We start from the raw sequence: 22,732 nt of genomic DNA, 5'->3' as shown, positions 1-22,732 counted from the left end.
AAAGCTTACCAGTGACCACTATCGTCGTCGACCAACATGAGTGAGTTTGGAGAGTGTTTCAGAACACTCAAGAGTGTAGCGTCCTTAATTCTTTCTCATTCTGCAAAGAGAGTGTCTGAACGAGAAAGAGACTAAATGATTTTATTTGAGATTTCATGTTTTCTCTTCTTTTTTTTTCTAACACTTGGAAATGGTTTTGGGCTATCAACAGGAAAAAAAGTGAATAAAAGGGTGATCAAACTGAACTCAATTATAGCGAGAATTCAATTTTCCTCGCTAAAAATTTTATTTAGTGAGAAAAATAAAAAATTTTCTCGCTAATATTTTGGTGAGAAGCAAAAATAATTTCCGCTAAACTTACAGCAAGATAATAAATTTTTCTCACTAGTAATATGTACAACAACAAAAATATTTCCTTGCATAAAGAATTTTTTTTCTTGCTGTTTCTTTGACATGTGTGGAGATCAAACTGAACTCAATTTTTGCAAGAACTCGAAATTTTCCTTGCTAAAATGTACTATACATCGAGGACAATTTGTTTCTCGCTAAAGGACCGATTTGTTGTAGTGAGGTCAGCGTATTTGGTGCATCTGAATCAGAGAAATAAATACTGTATTTACTACAGATGTTTGTTGTCACATCCCAATCTCGACTCCACCGTAGCACGATATTGTCCGCTTTGGGCTTACCATTCCCTCATAGATTTGTTTCTGGGAACTTCGACGAGAACTTCCCAGTGGGTCACCCATCATAGGATTGCGCTCGCCCGAACTCGCTTAACTTTGGAGTTCCAATAGAATCCGAAGCCAGTGAGTTCCCAAAAGGCCTCATGCTATAGTGAGGGAAGTATGTACATGTAAGGCACATCACACCCTCTCTGTTGGTCGATGTGGGATCTTACATTTGTGTGACAAACTCTTTGTCACGCAAAGTCCCTAACCTTCTTATAAATATGTGTTTCTGCTCTCCTTATTCTTCACACTTCATTTCAGAAACGCTTTACAATTATGACGATTATAATCAATTTGTTCTTTGAGTATTGGTACGATGGCCGACAGTGGTGCGCGTTCATCAAAGACAACGGATGGCGGTTTTGGAAAAGGTTTGCGTTAAAAGTTTTGGATTTTGTATAAAGTTTTTATTTAGCTTCAGTATTATGAAAATATATTTTGTTGATAGACAAGAAGAAAAAGGTTGCGGTACCAGTCCGACACACTTATGGTGGGAGCCGTTACCGAATCACTACTGATGAAATCATATGGGTTGTGAAGTCAAATAAGCACACCAGCTTTTGGTCCGACGTATGAGCATTGGTACGTACCAAATGTGCTGCGGATTGGGAGTCTTGGAGAGACATCCCCGATGAGCTGAAGATGCGCATGATTGATGAGTTAGCTATATGTGTTAATTTCATTAGTTAAATAATAATTATGTTTGTTAAATATAATATTATAGTGAGATTTTAATTTATTAATTTTTGCATGACAGCCCAATTGGGATATTGACCAAAGTGACCCAAATCTAATGAAGGCTATCAACAATACGTTCAAGTCGAGATTCTAGGAGTGGTAGTTTGATAATGAACGCGTTGCAGCACTACAACAAGAACCAGAAGTGCCAACGAATGAGTAGAATAGGTTTTCTTATTTTAATTTTATTGCTTATTGAATAATTAATCTATAAAGACCATGTGTAAATTCTTTTTCCCATCTCTATATCATTCCATCAATCTTCGTAAGAGATAGATTGCCTCCATGGTTGAGCGCCCTGGAATGAACCCGAATTGGTTGTCCGACAAGGGTTTCGAACAACCAATTCGGGTTCATGCCAGGGCACTCAACCATGGAGGCAATTTATCTCTTACGAAGATTGATGGAAAGATATAGAGATGGGAACAAGGATTTACACATGGTCTTTATAGATTTGGAAAAGCGTATGATAGGGTTTGAAGCGACATTCTTTGGAGGATTTTAGAGAAGAAAGAAGTACGAGTAGCATATATCCAAGCTATAAAGGATATGTATGATGGAGCAAGGACTGCCGTAAGAACTCATGAAAGACAAACCGAAAGCTTCCCCATAACTGTAGAGTTACATCAAGGCTCATCCTTAAGTCCTTACCTTTTTGCATTGGTAATGGATGAGTTAACAAGACATATTCAAGATGATATCCCTTGGTGCATGCTTTTCGCAGACAATATAGTGTTGATAGATGAAACTCGGGAATGGGTAAATACGAAGCTTAACTTTTGGAGAGAAGTGTTGGAATCTAAAGGTCTTCGCCTAAGCCGATCAAAGACAGAATATATGGAGTGCAAGTTCAGTGCAAATGGAGGCCAAAATGAGTTAGGGGTGAGGATCGGAGATCAGGAAATACCAAAGAGCAACCGCTTTCGCTATCTCGGATCTATCTTGTAAAAGAAAGAAGAATTAGATGGAAACCTCAACCATAGAATACAAGTTGGATGGATGAAGTGGAATAGTGCATCTGGCGTGTTGTGTGACCGTCGTATGCCACCGAAGCTCAAGGGAAAATTTTATAGGATGACAATAAGGCCGGCGATGCTATATGGCACAGAATGTTGGGCGGTGAAGCATCAACACGTACATAAAATGGGTGTAGCGGAGATGAGGATGCTTCGTTGGATGTGTGGGCACACTAGAAAGGATAAGATTAGGAATGATGATATTTGAGGTAAAGTAGGAGTAGCCGAAATTGAAGGAAAGATGAGAGAAAATCGGTTACGGTGGTTTGGACATGTGCAAAGAAGGCCTACTGACGCTCCGGTTCGAAGATGTGACTACGGGACAGAGGTTCAAGGCCAAAATGGGTAGAGGAAGACGTTGGAAAACTTTGTAAGAGACCCTAAGAACAGACTTAGAGTACTTGGATCTAACGGAGGACATGACACAGAACCGAGCGCAATGGCGTTCTAGGGTTCATATAGCCGACCCCATTTAATGGGAAAAGGCTTTGTTGTTGTTGTTATTGTTTGCTTATTGAATCATTAGATATGAATTTTAAGTATTTTAGTATGAAATTTTTTTATCAAATATGTAGTTAATGTTTATTATGAATAAAATTAATGCATTTTAATAAATATGTATATGAATAAAATATGCACAAATTTTATAATGAAATAAGTTCTTATTTATGAAATATGTATGTGGTTTGAAAAATTTTGAAGATTGAATGGAAAAAAAATGAATGGAGCAAAAAAAATAAATAAATGGCGCCAAAAAAAAAGTATGTGGTTTCGAAAAACGAATGTTTAAAAAAAGTTGGAAAATGCAGGAAAGCATAGTTGGATGGCTCCCAAAAAGTTCAAGCCCAAGGTTTTGCACGAAGATGGTTTTGTCGCGCAAAGTTTTCCTCTTTTCTGAACTTAACTAGATTGCAGGAAGGCAAAAGCTGCAAAACAATTGCAGCAGCTGTCTTCCCCTGTTGGAATTTCGTTTAAGGTATAATTTTTCTTAACTAACTTATTTACTTTCCATTCATTTAAATTGTGGTGTATGTACTTTATAGGTGTTGTGAGTTTATGTATTTGTATGCAATCATTTTTGTATGGATGTACAAAAAATGGTTTGCAATGTTCATATGAGCTTAGTTTCTCATTTGAGAATTTGTTGGATTTCGTGAATGGATGCGAAAGCATGACTGCGGTCCAATTAATTCTTGAATAGTCCCAAAATTTTGGATAGTTTGAGATTGCACATTTACATGTTGTATTTTGCGGTTCACGCATTAGAGTTTGAACGTGGAAAATGTGGTAGCATCTCTTTGCGTTCTTCGGGTGCATCATAGTTTTTTGTATCTACATCGTGCACTTGAAGAACTGCAGGGAGATGCTATCGAAATTTTCTCACACACAAACTCTAATGTGTTGGAATCGTAAATTACAGCACGTAACTGTGCATTCTCGAATGAGATAGGACTCATACTGGAGACATAAGGCGGTCATATTGAAGTTATTACAACCCTTGTAAATTTTTTTTGTTTTCAGGTGAAATGGTTAAACAATGGATACATAATCCTAATAGATGTGCTGATGATTATTTGGATGGAATAAATAAGTTCATCGATTTTGCAATTGCAAACAACTGTGGTTCAACTCAAATTCAGTGTCCTTGTAGAAAGTGTAACAACTTAATGATTGGATATTTTGAAACTGTTCGATACCATTTAGTGAGAAATGGGATGATGGAAACCTATACTATGTGGAATCATCATGGAGAACAAATACAATGCTTCATTCTCCCACATTACCCGAGCAGTGGATACAATTGAGCCGAATGACCAAATTATGGACATTATCAATGATGTTTTTCCAACCGCTAGTTCGAATACGAATGTGGATATAGAAGATGACATCCCTCTCACCATGGACCCTAAAGCCTTCGAAAAATACGAAAAACTATTAAAAAGTGCCAAGCAAGAATTATACCCCGGTTGCAAAGGAATTTTGGTGTTCGTAACCATTGTTTTGATTACTTTTTGGGGGTTTTCAAGAGGATGCTTCCAAAGGAAAATTGCCTTCCTAAAGATCATAAAAGTGAAAAGAAGGTGCTCAGTGGTCTTGGATTGGGATATGAAAAAATTCACGCGTGTAAAAATAATTTCATTTTGTTCTACAAATAGAATCAAGTGTTGGATAAATGCCCTGTATGTAACGAGTCGCATTTTAAAATGACATCTCAGAATAGAAGAACGAAGATTCCATAAAAAGTTATGCGTTATCTCCTATTAAAGCCCAGGTTGTAGCGATTGTATATGTCGATGCACACTGCAAGCGACATGAGGTGGCATAAGGACAAACGAGTAGATGACGATGTTATGAGACATCCTGCAAATAGAAAGGCCTGGAAAAAGTTTGATTGGCTGTACCCCGAATTTGCATGTGATCCCTAGAACGTTAGATTGGGACTTGCTACAGAAGGGTTTAATCCGTTCGGGCTTCTAAACCAAAACCACATCACTTGGCCAATCTTCGCAATTCCGTATAATTTGCTACCTTGGAAGTGCATGAAAAAAGAATATATGATGACGCTGTTGATAACCGAAGATCCGGGCACGTGTATTGATGTATATTTGCAATCGTTGGTCGATGAACTAAAAGAATTATGGGAAAGCGATGTTCCCACATATGATAAATCTACTGGGAAGATGTTCACTTTAAGAGCAGCCTTAATGTGGACTATAAACGATTTTCTGGTGTACGCTATGATGTTTGGGTGGAGCACTAAGGGCTATTACGCATGCCCAATTTACAAAAGGGACATGACATCTAGTTGGCACGTAGGAAAAGTTTGTTACTTAGGGCATTGTAGATGGTTGCCATGGGACCACGAGTGGCGTCAGAATGAGATAGCCTTCTTTAACGGCACAAAGCTTGGGCTAAGACCCAGAGAATGGTCCCGCGATGAAATTTTGGCTCAGGTGAATCAGTTGGATTTTGCTCCGTTAGGCAATTCTGTAACGCCACGCTGCCGAAATATTTACTTTCGGGCAATAATTTCGATGATAGGCCCAATTCAATACTCTTGTTGCTTAACTACCCTTAATCGCAATTCTTTATCTAAGTTCCTTAATCCCTTTACATTTATATGACCATATTTTTAAACTTCTAAAACATAGGATTCAATTATCAATTTTATCCTCAATTTCTTCTATTAAAACCACTTCTCAACAAAAGATTAATTTTTGATTAGTTAAGGCTACAACTAACTCTGTTAGATTGCCTACGTAACCTTGAGCGGGATCAAGTCTTTTGTAGTTCACAATTCAATTTCAAACCCATTCTGAAAATATTCAATTTATCCAAAATATCCAACATTTGTGTTAATACTCGAAGCACGTCAATTTGATACCAAAAAGCGCCGGCCGTGTACCACCGCACACGTCACCTCAGGTGGTGATCGGCCGCCTCAACTCGTCAAAAATTTTCATTATTTCTAAAAATTCTCAAATTGTACAAAAATGTAGAGCAAGTTAAGGGGAACATATTTTATACCTAGGCTGAAGTCCAATTCGGCGGGAAAACACTTGAATTTAGCCACGAATCGCCAGAACCCTCGAATTTGGGTGGCCTCGATCCACCACCCCCGGTGATCCGCCGTCCCAACCAATGCCTGGTCTTTGTTTCTGGATTCAATGAGAGTCTAATGGTGGTGGTAATTGAATGAAATTTTTTTAGATTTGGTAAATCTCTGGCAAGAGTCTTCACGGCACCCACGGTTCCCGTTGGGGTATTTTACCCAAATGCAAACCCAATTTCCAAGAATTTTTTGTTGTAAATGAGAGAGGGAAGGTCGGGAACCCATTTCCAAGTGATATTTTAGGGTAAGTCGTTTGAATTCGGCCGAAAAATGCATAGGAAACCATGGTTTCCGTCGATCGGGTCGTGAAAAAGGGAAACGGGTCGAGAGACCCAGTTGTCTATCTCTCTCTCTCCCCTTTCCCACTTGGAGACCCTTCTCATTGGTCACCCCAACCCTCATTTCTTCCCTCCTTTTCTTCCTGTGGCAAATTTCCACTAAAACAGAATCTGGAGCCTTCAAAATTCATGGCAAAACAACTATTTTGCCCCTACTTTCATTCGTTTCTATTTCATTCTTTATAACACCATTTCACGAAAAGTTTTTGTCTATTTCATTCTTTCGTTTGTTCCTCTATCCAAATATGTCAAGAAATCCGATAAAATATATGAGGATAAAATACGTCCTCACATAATTATGTTAAACCAAATAGGACATTTTTGTCTTTTTCACTTAACGATAATTTTTTCAACATAATTTATAATAATTTCCGGAACAAAACTATAAAAGTTCTCAATTCAATTTTCCATACCCATAAATCGATTTAATTTTTTTTTTCTCCACATATTCATATATTAAATTTTGAGGGTATTACAAATTCCGTAAATAGGACAAGACTAGACACATATCTAAACTGGACACACAAGACGAGGTTGTTCGAGCTCCCATGCTTGGATCGATCTGGAAAAAATGGGCATTAGACCAAGTTTATGGATGACAAGGGACGAAAACGTACCCAGAAAGAAGCTCGCATCGTGTTTGGTGAAACTGGAAAAGAGGAAAGAGTTTTTGTAGTTTCTATTTTCTGTAAAGTTTCCAGATAAGTATGCTTCAAACATCGGGCATTGCGCAAACGTGGATGGAGGCAAATTTTCCGGTCTTATGAGTCATGATTGTCATGTCATACTTCAATGCCTTCTCCTAGTGGGAATTCGACACCTCTTGCCCGATGACATGGTAAAGCCGATTATGTTGTTGGAGAGATATTTTTCTCAATTAACTGCAAGATCTTGGTGCAAATCCAATGTGAAACAGTTGTGCGACGATATTATTGAAGTGCTATGCAAGTTTGAACAAGTATTTCCTCCAGCTTTCTTCACAAGCATGATCCACATGAAGATTCACTTGCTGGATAAAGCACTTCTAGCCGGACCCCTCAACTATCAATGGATGTATCCGATAGAAAGGTATATAATCACCATAAATACTTTAGTTCGTGATGTATGTACAATTTGACTAATTTTATATGATAATTTGTTTATTGATGCAAACTACTAGGTGAATTAAAAAAGAGTGCACGGAACAGGGCAAAGCCCAAAGGATCAATCGTGGAGGCATGGGTCGGATTTGAGTCGTTTACATTTTGTGCAATGTACTTACAAGATGTTGAGACTACATTCAACCAACAGCAACGCAATAATGACGGTGGTGTGAGAAGTGAAAAACTTTCTGTTTTTACCCAAATTGCACAACCCTTTGGCGAAACAATCAAAGGGGAGTTGTTTGACAAAATGGACATGGAGGTAGCACATTGGTTTGTACTTAAAAATTGTGACGAGACAATTACCTACCTAGATGAGCATGAAGAGTTGATGAAGCGGGAACATCCTTCACATTTATATGCCAAAAAGCATTGTGAATTGTTTCCTCGATGGTTTTGTGAAAATGTAAGTTATTTGTGTTTTGGGTTATTTCCATAATTGTAAATGTTAAACTAAGATGACAATTTTTTCTCATTTATTTAGGTGAAGGAATTGAAGGAAATGAATTCGCCCGCTTACACTGAAGAATTGTACAACTTGGCGATTGGGCCCCTAAGCGCATAATTGTACTCCGGTTATCATGTAAATGGCATCAAGTTTTTGGCAGCTGATCACGATGACAAGCTTTGTACGCAAAATAGTGAGGTACATGTCTTGCGTGCAGGAAACATTGTAGACATTGATTTCTATGGAAAACTGACAAGTGTTGTGCAATTGCTTTACAAACACCAATGTCAAGTTATCTTGTTTAAGTGTCACTGATTTGATACAAACCCACGTCAGGTTGGAGGTGTTAAGAGAGATGATGGTTTGCTATTGGTCAACACTAACAGATGTTGGTATAATGATGACCCCTACATTTTGGCAACAATGGCTAAACAAATTTTCTATATAGATGACCTTAAGGGTGGGAGGGGATGGAAAGTAGTTCAGAAGATTGAGCTCAGAAGGCTGTACAATATTCCGGACCTAGATCCTGCTGGCGATGACGATTATGGTGACATTGCTGACTAACAATTGGAGACTTCAATGACACTTGGTGCAGATACACTACGGGATATGACTATTGTACAAGAACCGTATCAGGGAGCTGGAGGTCCTGAAATTGAAATACTGATCGACTCCATTATGATTGACCTTGGGGATCTACAGCGATACAATGCACCCAAGTGTGCGAATGACGATGTTGACGTGCCTACAGACAAGGAGGAATAAGCATCTGAATTTGATGATAGTGATGATCTTTATTCTAGTTCAGATGAGGATTAATGAAAAATTGTGATGGAAATGTAATGATATGTATTAAATGGTATTTATTTTGTATACAAACAAAAGTTTCATTTAAAATTTGTAACAAAATTAATTTAAAATATATTTATTTAATTATTTAAACAAAAAAGTAAATTAAATTTACAGATTTGCATGATGATATTTTATAAAAAAATATAAAAAAAAATTGGTGACGCGACAAAAGTTTAAACACCCTTGTCGAGCAAACATGTAAAAATTTGATTTTTTTTTTGCCAAAGTGGGCGCATTTTTAATTATGCGCCTTAACTCTCTCTCGATTCTGTCTGATTCTCTCAAGCTCATCTCTCCCTCTCTCACACTCTCTCTATCTTAGACTCACTACCTCAAGCTCCTATCTCCCTCTCTCGCACTCTCTCTGTTTCTTTGTCTCTTTCACAATCTCTCCATCCGCCACACTCCGATGCCACACCCTCTCCCAGCCGCCTCAACCTTACTAGGTAAGCACCCAGTAATTACAACATTTAGGGATTTAGGGTTAAATTTTATGTTGAATTGTTCTAATTACAACATTTAGGGATTCAAGGTTAAAATTGGGTTGGGATTTAGGGATTTAGGGAATTGGAATTGGGTTTGAATTGGGCATCCTGGGTTCAATCTTCGTGCATGTAGCTATACATTCATCCCAGGTTGTAAACCAGCCTATAAAATTATAATTCAAGTGTTGATTGAAATGTTTATTTCTTGAAATTCCTTTGTCAATTTTATTTCGGGATTCGTAGAGTTTGGATTTGAACCATGTTGTTTCGGGTTTATGTGATTGAATTGTATGTTGTGGCTTCTTGTTTGTCAAAATCATTGTCAGTTGATAAAATCTTAGCAGATGTTTGTTGTTTGTCAATATCATTGTTAGTTACTAAAATCTTTGCTAATGGGTGTCTTGAATTTTATGTTGTGCTTGTGGTAAAATTAGGGTTCAAGTTAGATAGGATTAGAAACTTCGGACTTTATTGAGTAGACATTGTTTTATCATTTCAGCATGATGTGTTGAATTAAGTCGTGAACTGGTGGCTGGTGATCGAATGATTTGGATCATTCGTTGAAATACAGACGTGAATGAAGTTGATGTATGTTTTCGGTTGTAACTTATAATCATGTGGTTCTACTTGTTTTGTGTTTATCATGAAAGGATTCGATGCTAAACCGATGTAGCATTGTATTGATTGACTTGGTGGTGTGCAATTTTTGTTGCAAAAAGTTCCATGCCAAATCTTTCGTATATGATTTTCAATTTCTCATGTGTTGTATGTTTGAAAAGAAGTTTGACATTTATAGTGCTACCTAGTTTCCCTTGAATTTGGTCAATCTAATATTAGTTGTCAACTCTTTTTGGTTGGATTATGAACATCATCCATTTTAGTTCTTTGTTTAGTCTCCTTTCATATATTTGATTTTATTAACTTTGTAGATCATTGAAACTAAGAATTCATTTCTTATCTTACCATTATTTACTATTGCATTCTTACGTTCTTGCTGCATTCTAATGCTTCATTCATCATGACAGGCATTGGAGACCACTTCTCTAATAAAGGAGTTAAACAGTTTACCGAGCAACTGAGCAACTTTTCTGGTACTGAAGGACATTGCATGTATGCTTACTTTTTCTCACTGATATATGTTATCCTTCTAGAGCTGATTGCTCATAGTTTATTCATCACATTATTTTTAACAACTTTTATATATGTTCATGTCAAGTTCTGATCCTGAGATTTATTTAACATATGGCGTTGTCTCCTTGAGTTTATAGAACAAGATATTGATGACCTTGTGAAATTGTGCTTCTTTGGCTTTTCTTTTTGGTGGTTTGGTGGAGTATAAATAGGGAAATTTAAGAATAAAGAAGGCACTGTATATGTCCAAGTAGTGCTCTCAGGATACACAACATAGGAAGAAGCATTCAATTAAGTCTTCAAGTTCCTAGCACACTCCTGCACTGAAAAGAAACCTCATCACATGACTTTTTGTTAGTTTCTTAAAATAGTTATCTTTCAAAATCCATAATTTGTACATGTAGATAACCATTAATATATTTAGTGCTCCAATACATATTTACCTAACTTGGGATCTTGTTAGCATAACATATATATACGTAAAGAAGTTAATAAGATATGCCTTGTGATCAGCTACCTAAAATCCATATCAGATGTTCTAAGGGATTAATCATGACTATGACAATGACATTTTGTTGGTTATTCGGATTCTCTGATACCTTTAAATTTCATATTGGCTATATATGCATGAGGGATATAATCCAACTTTTTAATCGTACAATTGTCAACTGCAATGATTTAAATTTAGAATCTCTAATGGTTATTACTTGTTGGGCTAAATAGCATCTTCCTTTTCACAAATGTAATTTGCTCATGGTTGAGGGTTCAACACTTAATTTCATAATTTCATTCTTTGCCTCTTAATCAAATAAATGATATATAAGTTCATGTCCTCATACTCTTTCCATTTATTTTTATTCGAATTCCCACCAAGGCATTGAGTAATATGGATGGTTTTAGATGATGACATGGGTCATTGGTCGATGTATTACATGTGTCATAATCTAGTGAGTTGGGTAGTTATAAGGATTGCTTACTCATTAAGCTTTGTATCTAGTATAAATAGTGGTGAGAATATTATTTGTAACCAACTCCGAGATTTTTTTGAAAGATTGCAAGATTCTTCCATTTTCTCTTTCTCTGAGTTCTTCATCGCATCTATATATAAGTGATCTTCTTCAGTCCATAAAAATGTTGTATGCCCAAAAGTGTTTGAAGATTATTGATTTGATAATATGTTGGTTTTAACTTTGTAATGGCATGCATTTCAAGATTATTGTAGATGGGTCAATTTGTTTGTTTGTTTTTATGAAAAAACATGTTCCTTGCAATACTCAATTTTATTCCTATCTCATGTTTTGATTCACCTTATATATGTGAAATGAAATGCATATAATAAGATGACCAACTAAACATATTCATGATTGTTTTTGTAAATGTCGAACTTAATATCAAACCGGCGGACAGCTAGTAAGGGCAGTTAAACACCTTCTCCAGGAGGTAATGTTGCTGCCACCTCCATACCTAATATGAGCATGACGGGTGTCCCTTTGGTCACGCCTTTGGGGCCAACGGTGTCTACTGTTGATGCGTCATCAACTTCTTTAGTGACGCATCCTGTCCTAAGTGCTCGACAGACTCATCGACGGCCCCAGAGTTCTGAGTTAGCTCAGCCGTCTGGTGAATCCTCCTCTGCCCATGGAGAGGGGTCCTAGACAGGTAAGCTTGCTCTATCCATTGATAAGCTTGCTTCTAGTTCTATCTTTATTCATAGCCATAATGATATGTTCCTTACAAATATACAAGTCGCACATGTGGTTTGTAATATTTTCTCAAGTTTTGGCTTGCAAATTGACCGCAAACAATAATTCAAAATAGTCTCCATTAATGAATACAAATGTTTTTCAGTCTTAAGCTATCTTACAACTAGAGTATTTGTATTATTTTCAACTGTTAGTCCCATGCGCGCGCGCACACACACATATAACCATTTTTCCAACTAATTTTACAAAGCAAAATTGGTGTGGATTTTATTGGTTTGAACAATTTGATATGTAGTTGCAAAAGATTGTTATATTCTTCTGAATATGCTTAAGCTAAATAGCAATCAACCTGCTTTACATCTTTCTTTGTCAACAATGAGTTGATCCCTTTTCTGCAGAGAATAACATTCATGCTAGCTAGTTAATTTGAATTGTGTTTTTGACCTATATTAATTATTGTTAAGCAGCACTGAGTAAATTGAAGTCGTATCAACAAGATGTAAATTTTGTTTTAACGTCCCTAAATGGTAAAAATTGTTTGAATTGTTGGCTAGATGTGTTGTTTTTGTTGTTATATTGTCTGCAGGTTTTAGGAAATGTTATAGTTTTAAGGGAGGTTCCACCGAATTTTCAGTGCAAACTAGAATTCATCTAATGTTTACTTTGTTTATTTGGTAGGTCAAAAAAAAAAAAAAACTAGGGGCCCTTGCAGACTCCTTAAGACGGTATAGACCACTCGCACCACGACCGAGAAGATCACCATTACGTAGGATCGTCAACAACCTGCGGCTGCAACAAAGGAGCAGCACAGTGTGTTGGCCACCGATGTTGGGTAGGTTATTAGGAACCATTGCCCCCTCAGGTGGGAGTCATGGAAAGCTGTCCCACAAGAATTCAAGGACGCCATTTTTCATGAATTATCAGTAAATAATTTCAACCTCAAATACTAAATTTTTATTAAAGTATACAAAGATTATAAATTTTAACGAGCGACCTCCACAAGCATTATGAGCTATATGACGGTCCGGAGGTCGTTCTAGAAGTTGGGTGCCCTATAGAGTTGGTGGACCGTCGGGATGAATTGGAGTGGCTCTACGACCATTTTCAAGACGAGAAATACCTAGTACGTATAATATATATTTCAATAATATATTAATAAAAAAATTTACAATTTTAAATAAAATTTTCATTTTTCATTCATTTGTTATAAATATCTAAACTAATATGTTTTTTAAATTCAACATAAAAAAGTGAAGGCAAACTCGATCAATCGGTCGAAGAAGAAGCTTCTTCATCGATCCAACTCACAATGCTTCTCCTATAGGTTGGAGGAGCGATGTAAGATAACTGTATATTTATTTTAAGTTTTCAATCTTTTTACTCTTTATTACACATTTGGTAATCTATGTTAACACTTTTTAAATTTTTTCAAGGGGTTCAAAGTTTCCTGAAATTGACATGTTCAAGGAAGTTTCCTGAAACTGACGGAGCAACTTCATGTAAGTCATTTCAATTTTTTAATATTCAATTAGTATTAATATTAATTACATGTATATTCAAATTAATTTGTTTTTTTTTCATTTTTCTAGTCCACCATGGTGGAGAAGGGCCATATCGCTTTGGAGGATGTGGCTTCCCAACTTCCCCTAGAGACCCTAATCGAGGAGGTGTTTCCTCTTGAGGATGATGGGCTTCAAATCATGATAGATACCTTTGATCAGACCCTAAGTCGTCGGCATGGGAACGTTCGCCGAGGGCTTGGGAAAGCCCGCCTTCGGGACCCGTCTGCCTCATCCTCCAGGCAAAAAACTAAAGAGGTCCAAATGCTGACATTTATAGTGGTGGGCTTGAAGGAGCAGATTGCAGCCCAAAACAATTTGATGAACCAAATACGTCGCGCACTTCAAATCTCTGGCATTCACTTCCCCAACATTGAACCACATCCAGAAACGATCTCCCAGCCCCTCTCCCCTGCCGCCGCAACAGCTACGACCTCCCGGCCCCCGGACACAGTAACAACACCACCAGCCAACAATTGTGACGTCGAGGACTACTTTTTTTAGTTTTGTTTTAAATTGTTTTCAAATTTAAAAATACTTTTTTCCATTGTATGTACATTTACAATAATTTTTTAATTCAATATCCTTCTTTACATTTTCTATTTTTAAATTCATTTAAAAAACTAATTTAAAAATAAATAATATATTATTTAAAAACCTAATTTTAAGATCTTACTGAGACGACCTCTATATTCTTCGCGCAAGAGTTTGTGGGTCAAACTCGAATGTCTGTCACACAAGAGTTTGGGGGTCGAACCCCAGTTTCGTCGCTCAGTACGCACAACGACCACTAGTTTCGTCGCGTAATATTCATTTTGCGCAACGAACAATATCCCTCCATCACGCAATGCCTGACGTCATGAGCTTTGCGCGACAGAATTTGTGCAACGCTCTCCTCGCCGCCCAATGTTTCCGGCGACGTTTTTGTCTTTGCACAACACTTTCCCCTTCGTCGCCTAAGAAGTTATTCCTAGTAGTGTTTACACCAAACGCTTGACAAGAGTCTCATCCTAACCACTCCAATCCAATCCTAACCTATCCTAAATATCAAGTCCAATCTCATCCGACCCACCAAACAAGCCTTAAGATGCTTTTATGTATGTGTGCCTCATAACTAGGATAAAGACTTCTATAGCAAGGGTATACCATTACCATGGTGTCCCACATTAATTATAAATTTTTCTCTCGAATGTTGTATCATTAGTACGAAACGTCATAATAATGGTATATATTCGTGTTATGAAAGTTACTCTCCATATTGGTACAAGGTTTTGAAAATACTTGTCTACAACGTCAAGTAGGAATAATCGATGAAATCTGCCTTCCTTACCTTACAGACTCAATCCTATATCCAACAGAGACCACTCGACCAATCTCATCCACTTGGAAATTCGCGTAAAGTGTCTATATCACACTAATCTTTTTGGCCATTCTTAAAATATTGGAACCCTAAACAAAGAGTGGCAATCAAGGAAACGTAGCTATCAGCATTTTAACAATACACTGTGGCTGACAATCCAAATATTCAATATAAATTAACAGTGGAGACAGCGTGGTACCCTAAATTTGTTTAGTGCTTGGAATCATGGCAAGTTGACTCAGCACATTTCTTCGTTTCAAAACAGTTCCCCATTTCTTCGTTTTCGAATTTCATATCATCAAACTTTTGCTTCTCTCTGTGTTTCTGTCTTTCTTCTTTCCGAATATTAATACTGGAACATCCAACCTGATGACCCGAATTGTAAAGGATGGGTTAGTGGTAGGTTGACCTTCTAACCCGACCAAGTTGCAACCCTAATAGAAAGCTTGAGAAGTAAAATAATTTGACCTTCTCCCAAATTACAAAGTACATTAAAATGGTTTGCAAATGGTAACTTTAAGAGTAAAATCCCACAATACCCAAGTAGAGACGAAAATAGCGAGTGACCTTTTACCATAATAGTGAAAAAGAGTTGAGCCCTTGCATGACGGCGTATGTTCGAATCCGTCGGTAGCTAATCTAACATTTAATCTAACAAAATCTATCGTTTGACCAAAAAAAAATTGAGACGAAAATAAAACTTGAACAGCCAGCCCCAAGTTAATTGGGAAATTAGTTTTATTCACATATACAACTTACAAAAAATTATGGAAAATCAAAATTAACAGAGGTTGCCGTCTCGCTGATATTTAAGAAACATAGTGAAACGTAAATAATATGTGGTAACATGTACAGAAACATTAAGTCACACACAACTTCATCTAGTACATAATATGATACAAAAACATATCTTTCAAGATGTTTGCAGTACCAATGCCAAACTTATATATATAAGGAAGTGTGTGGCACTCCAAAAATCTCATTCTACACCCTTCACAAGTGTATTTTTCTTTCTAAATATAGAAAGTTTAGAGTGTAAAATAAGATTTTTGGAATGCCAATAACAATTCTCTCTCTCTCTCTCTCTCTCTCTCTCTCTATATATATATATATATATATATATATATATATATATATATTATTTTATGGATCACTGATCATACAGCATACAGCCTTATAACCTGGTCTATCTCTCTCTCTCTCTCTCTCTCTCTCTCTCTATATATATATATATATATATATATATTATTTTATGGATCACTGATCATACAGCATACAGCCTTATAACCTGGTCTATCTCTCTCTCTATATATATATATATATATATTCTCTCTCTCTCTATATATATATATATATATATATATATATTATTTTATGGATCACTGATCATACAGCATACAGCCTTATAACCTGGTCTATCTCTCTCTCTCTCTCTCTCTCTCTCTCTCTCTCTCTCTATATATATATATATATATATATATATTATTTTATGGATCACTGATCATACAGCATACAGCCTTATAACCTGGTCTATCTTGGCTCGACAGACGGGGCATCCCCATTTCTTGCCTTTAATCTCCTTCAAACAGGACATGCATCCAGCCATATGTCCACAAGGGATGCAAGCTCCTTCAACTGGAGCATCCAAACAAATCACACATGAACCGCTTTCACCCTTCTTCTCTTCAACTTTAGCAGGTGTGCTTTCAAGGCTTGGGGATGGGATATCGATAGGACTGAAATCAATTGATGGATAGTGAATAGGAGCTGCATCTAGACTATCATCTGCAACTGGTGGGGCTGATGGAATTATATCTGAGGTAGGAGCTGTTTGGACAGAAGAGGTATCCTGGATTTCCACCTGCTGAGATGACTCTCCAACTTCGCTACTCTCAGTCCCTGACCACTTGCTGCTACTTACTTTTGGAGCAGCAGCGGCAGTTGGTACACCCCAACCATTGTAACTGTCATTACTCGGAGAGGCTCCGGCCCAACCATTATAACTACTGGATGCACTTCCTTCATAGGTTGGGTGAGGATCAGGAAAGGATGGTCTCTCCTGCATAGCAGACTGAATGGAAGCACTAATAGCCATGGCCAACTCTAAATCTTCTGCCGCTGGTGGTGCCGTTGCTGGAGCAACTGGGGGTTGGTTGTTACCCAAAAATGCAGGACACGCCTGAAAAATTCCACAAATGTAAGACATGATAGCCTCCCAAGCATCTTGCCAAAGATTAATTGCTTGCTTACAGAGAGAGGATGGGAGTTAAAAACGGCATGTATACAGCAGAGAAGGATAAGATAAAATTTACCTGTGGAATTCCTTTGCATGCATTGCAAAACAACTGAAGTTGATGCTTGTCATTTTCATCTGCAGCTGCAAGTTTGACACGTGTTTCTGCAAAGAAGGAATGCAGAGTTTGAATGGGATATTAACAACAGAAACCTAACTCACACGCACACACAACAATTAAACTTCATTTTCTTCTGAGCTAGACGGCAAGCCTAATATAGATTGGAGGCCGGAGGATGGCATCAGTACATTACTGCAGCACTCGATGTGGAAGTTATCCAAAATCTTCTGCTAAAGTGCTCATTCACTTCTATGATTTATATTGATTGGAAGTAATTAACGAATATCATACTTACGCAGTTTTTGATGCCTACTACTAGCCTCTCGGGCGATGTACATGCTTCTTCTCCGCCTCCTGCCTCTTGGGACTATGCAAGGACATAGAATTCAATTAAAAAGGGGATAGGAAGTCAACGTGACATCAACCCCAGATTTATAGCCTAAAGAAATAAAGTTTGAAATTACTCAGACATAATTGTTTTGGAATAAAGGTATTACTCGCGGCGTTATCGTGAATCACAACTGAAGGATCAGACAGGTGTAACTTTGGTTCTTCCAGATTGACTTTCCACAATGCAATAACTGTCCGTGGCTTGGCATCCTGCTTATCAGAAAGAGTTTAATGTACGGACACTAGCAATATTAGCCAAACCCAAAATATGTAGAACATAAAACAAATGTGCATCCTAGATATATCAATCCAGAGTTGATAAAGGTAGACATACATGATGTTGGACAACTAATTTTATCGAAGTGTTTGGAAAATAGGAAATGAGCAAACAATGTAAATCAATCTAGCATGTACTTAGACAAGCAGACTAACAATAATATAAAAAATTTAAAAATTAAGCTACAAATCACCACATAACAAGATTCAACTCTTTTGTATTCTGCACAGTACAAATTAGATATAAAGGTACTACGGCTATGCTACGTTGCAAACACAAGGCTTTCAATGACAACTTCTAGACCCATAGTATTTGAATAGGGACATGAAAGCATTGGCCACATGTAAAATGAACACCGGACATTAAGCCCTCCCTGACAAATTCTCAGGAAAGAACCAAAGATGGTAGCACTAGATAGCCCAGGGTTGTGAGCACATGACACACCAAAGGAAAGCAACAGCAGTATCAGGACCCTCGGTAAATCACATGGGAAATCCCAAAAGAGGTTGAACTTGACAGAGAACAAAGAGTCTTGGTGTCTCCAGGGGGAACTCCCCTGAATCTCTACTTTGAGAGGGTACAAGAAGTTGTCTACCATACGAGCCCTTGAAAGCTTCTCAAAACCAAGAATCACAGTAGAGAACTGAGCGTAAGAGTTGAAAAGGACTGTAATTCACTGGAACTTGAGTTACCTAGTATACTAGGGGGTACTCGGGTGGACACAGGTTTTGAGTTAGGGATTAACTAATGAGAAGAAACCACTGGTACTAGTTTGTTTGCTCTGAAAGTGTAGTTCAGTACCTGGGTGTACTTAACATATTGGCCTTATTATTTTATTTAGTATTTTAGTCACTATTTTTCCTGACTAGGAGTGCTATACCCAACTGGTAGACTAGGGTTCAAATTTAATATTGTGTTCAAGTTTACGCAAATAAAGAAACATTGGCTCACAATTTCCAATTGAGCTATTTGATGGAAGGAAGAATTCTACAATAGGCAAAGAAAGGTAAAGGAGATCCTAATCAAGAAGGTTTGTTAAGACTACCCACCCACCAACTCCCATGGGAAATAACATTGTTATTTGTCGAGTTCTGACATAAGCAATAATTAATGGAGGTTATTTATTTATTTCAGTTTGTAATTTGGTCAGAGTGTTCCAAATGCATAAAATATCAAACGAGTAAGAAGACAATAAAGAGGTGGTAGCACTATAAGTCTAATATATCTCCATTCCTAAAAAAGGCCTGAGCTTGGAAATTAAATTGATGCTTTTTATCATCCACAACAACAGCAAACAACGACAAAGCCTTATCCCACTAAGTGGAGACGCTTTTTATCATCTACATGACAAAAAAGAATGGACGGTTCAAGAATGTGCACTACAAAAGAAAAGGAAACATTATTGATGGCAAGTTAGCAAACTATATAATGCAAAACTTTAGGAATCATATTTAACTCACGCAGGCTTTGTGTTTTGTTTATTGAATTATTAGAGTGATATTTTTTTTAGGAAAGAATTCGCGCGAATGTAATCTGCAAGCAAACACTCAATGTAGCCTAAATTAAAAGCGACTTGAATGCAATGTAGGAGTAGAAGAACTAAATCTAGAATCATTTAAAATCATATATTAAGCCTAATCAACCTAAGAATAGAAGGCTGTATTTAGCAATACCTGCATGGTAGGATACATGGCAAGCTCCAACTTGAAAGGCTTGGTGGGTTTGCGAGAACTACATGGCAAAACAACAACCCAACTGCAAAGTATGCAATGGTAGGCACACATGTCAAGTGAAATTTCAGACAATTACTCGATCAAAGTTACAAGAACAACAATGACGACAAAGCCTTATCCCACTAATTAAAGTTATACATAAATAATTAAAACAAGTGAGATATAAACTTCTTCAAAACAGGTCAAACCAATCAGTCTATATTATTGCTTAGACAACTTGGTGCATAGATCATGATTGACAACAAAAGCAAAACAACTACATGGAAATACTTCCAGATGACATCACTTTTACATAATACTCACACTTTTCTTGAAACCAACTGAGGAGCAAGTACTTCAAGAAATCCAGGACCATAAAACTCCCGCAACCAACCAGAGAATAAGCAAATATGCCTCTACAAACATTGGGAAATGGGTTAAGAAGACAAACTAAAAGAGAAACATGAAGAACTATCAGAGAAGACAATGAAAACAAGTTGCAACACTGGACGGTAAAAAAATATCCACAGAACGACATTGCATACTAATTACCTCAATTGCGCGGACAACATTGGTGTGCCCCTTCGCCCTAGCAACGTCAAGAGGACTTTGACAGTCATCATTCATGATTAAAGCATTTGCTGAAAATTTTGAACAAATTATATATTAGCTATAAAGAACGCATAAAAAGAACTGTGTTTGTTATTGTAAAATCATAAATTTTATACTCCATTCTTTAAGACTTTCAAACAGATGAATGGATAGAGTTGCACACCTCCATGCGAAAGAAGTAATTTAACAACATCTTCTAGGCCTCTTTTAGCTGCATGATGTAGAGGAGTCCCAGCATGACGACCTAAAGCGCATTGAGAAAAGAACAAAAAGGAAATTGTTAATGCAAGCCAAAGATCAAGGTGCGTGCATTTATAATAGCATGTTTTAAGAAGACTGCATTACAAGACGAGTTTAATAAATAAATACGGTAAAACACAACAAAATTCTGGGGAGGAGAGAGGGGATCAGAAAGAAATAACACTGGAAGCATATCTAATCTTAGTGTTCCATTTTCTGCAAAGGAAAAAAAACAGTACAAAAGTGGTACTTAGATCAATGGTGATATTTTTCCATTACGATTGCAGTATAAATTTGGATCCAACACTAGCTCCACATAAAAGGGCAATACTTGTAGAGAGAAGTTGGACCAAAAACCTAAATTTTAGACAAAAAGAGTGGCTACCAACTATAGCCAGGCCACTCTTTTAATACTTTCCTGGTCCTTGGTGACAACTCTACCTTGCCAATTGGTACATTTCTTCGATATCTATGAACCCAAAAATACCAGTTTTCATTTTTTATCTTCATTATTCATTCTTTCTTCTCACTGTCCAAGTACATAAACTTCAACATGAAATAACCCAACTGACAAGTTATCAAATTGTAATGATTAAGATAGGAAACGTACCGGGGCGATAGGCGTTGACGTTTGCACCGAGTTCAATCAAGGTTTTTGCAACGTTATAGGGCCCATGATTTGTACAGGCCACGATCAAAGGGGTATTCCCCTCTCTATCAATCCACTGACAACCAAAATGACCACAATTAACCAATAATTCAGCAAATTTAACCCCCAAAAATCCAAAATCTTCTACAATTATCACTACCAATTGACAAAACAAAACAAATTATCACTACGAACAATCAGATTATGCTTACAATTTAAACAAAAATCCTAAATTAATCTCCTTTAATTACCTCCAGGCCTGCACCGTCTCTGCAGAGTGCTTTAATCCCTTCGATGTTTCCATTGCTGACTTGCTGATGGAGCAACTCATCTTTCGATTGCTGCAGTCCCATTGAAATCCCCGGGGAGAACTGCAATTACCCTTTGTGGGTTTTGAAGCAAAACTTGAGGACCTAGGGTGTTAAATGCAGGAGGAAAAATATAAGAAACTAAAAAAAATTCTGGGAAAATCACAACTTCCCTGGAATATGGATGGGGACTGGGGAGTGCTGTGCTTTCAAAGAAAGGTGTTCAAAACGGAACGCAAGTGGATGATGAAATTAATTGAATTCCTTGGCAACGAAGATATTTTTTATTGTGACCAAGAAATTTTATTTTATTAAATTTTTTTCTAGAGAAAATTTTGGCTAACAAGATTTTCAAGATCCTTTAAACGAATAAAGGAAATATTTAAGGTGATGGTCATATCGTTGATGTGTATATCGTATAATGAATAAATCATTGTGTTATAATAAAGATGTAATAATTATATTGCAATAAGAAGAAAAAGTGAAGTAGAGTTTGGTTATTCCTTCGACTCATATAATAGAAATAAAATAAGGAACTTTAACGAAAAACACATGTTCACTTTAACGAAAAATCATATTTTTACACTAAAAAGTCAATCCTGATACTATTCACTTTACCCTTTATTTTGTCCTTATCATTAAAACTTAAAGTTTTCAAGCCATTTTCATTAGTTTTCCTAATAAAATAAGCATTTTCTAGAGTTTGAACTTTAACACTATTTTTTCAATAATTTGCTATTGCTAATAAACAGAAGAAATGGACAGATGTTGGATTTAAATCTTGTGAAATAGAACACGCAATCTAATAAATTAATAATAAATAAAATAAGTCACGTTTTAGAATATAGTTTCATTTCATTTGTGTTTAATTTCATTTCATTTGTGTAAAAATATTAAGGTCTGCACTTTGATTGATTGATTGATTGATCGATCTAAATAAAAATAATAATTTTGTGTACATAGGACAACAAGTGGCATAAATTTCCAAATACTGACTTTTAACCTGAGATAAAAATAATAAATTATTTAGAGGATATAATTTCTAAAACTAATTATTAAAAAATGCCTAAA

The 22,732-nt window shown here is 36.7% G+C and overlaps 1 protein-coding gene across 2 annotated transcripts; it reads right to left on the bottom strand.

Moving 5' to 3' along the window:
- Positions 1-15,814: 15,814 nt before the first annotated feature.
- On the bottom strand, positions 15,815-22,041 carry LOC126607802 (putative E3 ubiquitin-protein ligase XBAT35). 2 transcript variants are annotated; one of them, XR_007617704.1, is made up of 11 exons: positions 21,605-22,041; positions 21,315-21,429; positions 20,628-20,708; positions 20,405-20,493; positions 20,177-20,268; positions 19,814-19,895; positions 17,971-18,073; positions 17,769-17,840; positions 17,432-17,517; positions 16,530-17,298; positions 15,815-16,407 (listed from the first exon to the last, which is right to left on the bottom strand). XR_007617704.1 is itself a non-coding variant. In XM_050275522.1 (10 exons), exons 1-10 carry the CDS (start codon positions 21,704-21,706, stop codon positions 16,621-16,623), a joined length of 1,500 nt encoding a protein of 499 aa, XP_050131479.1. In that variant the 5' UTR covers positions 21,707-22,041; the 3' UTR covers positions 15,815-16,620. The 2 variants fall into 2 exon arrangements, 1 of the variants encoding a protein (XP_050131479.1); XM_050275522.1 differs by having other exon boundaries at positions 15,815-17,298.
- Between the last annotated feature and the right edge of the window lie 691 nt (positions 22,042-22,732).

The sequence above is a fragment of the Malus sylvestris genome, chromosome 16 (genome assembly GCF_916048215.2).
Source record: "Malus sylvestris chromosome 16, drMalSylv7.2, whole genome shotgun sequence".
NCBI lineage: Eukaryota > Viridiplantae > Streptophyta > Magnoliopsida > Rosales > Rosaceae > Malus > Malus sylvestris.
The sequence above is the reverse complement of the archived record's forward strand: the minus strand, read 5'-3'. Positions and strand labels throughout refer to the sequence as shown.

Coding starts and splice junctions, on each gene's coding strand:
- LOC126607802 (XM_050275522.1), bottom strand. CDS start 21,706: ATGGGACTGCAGCAATCGAAAGATGAGTTGCTCCATCAGCAAGTCAGC. Junction 21,430..21,604: donor GAGACGGTGCAGGCCTGGAG/GTAATTAAAGGA, acceptor TTTGGTTGTCAG/TGGATTGATAGAGAGGGGAA. Junction 20,709..21,314: donor CGTCAACGCCTATCGCCCCG/GTACGTTTCCTA, acceptor AATGCGCTTTAG/GTCGTCATGCTGGGACTCCT.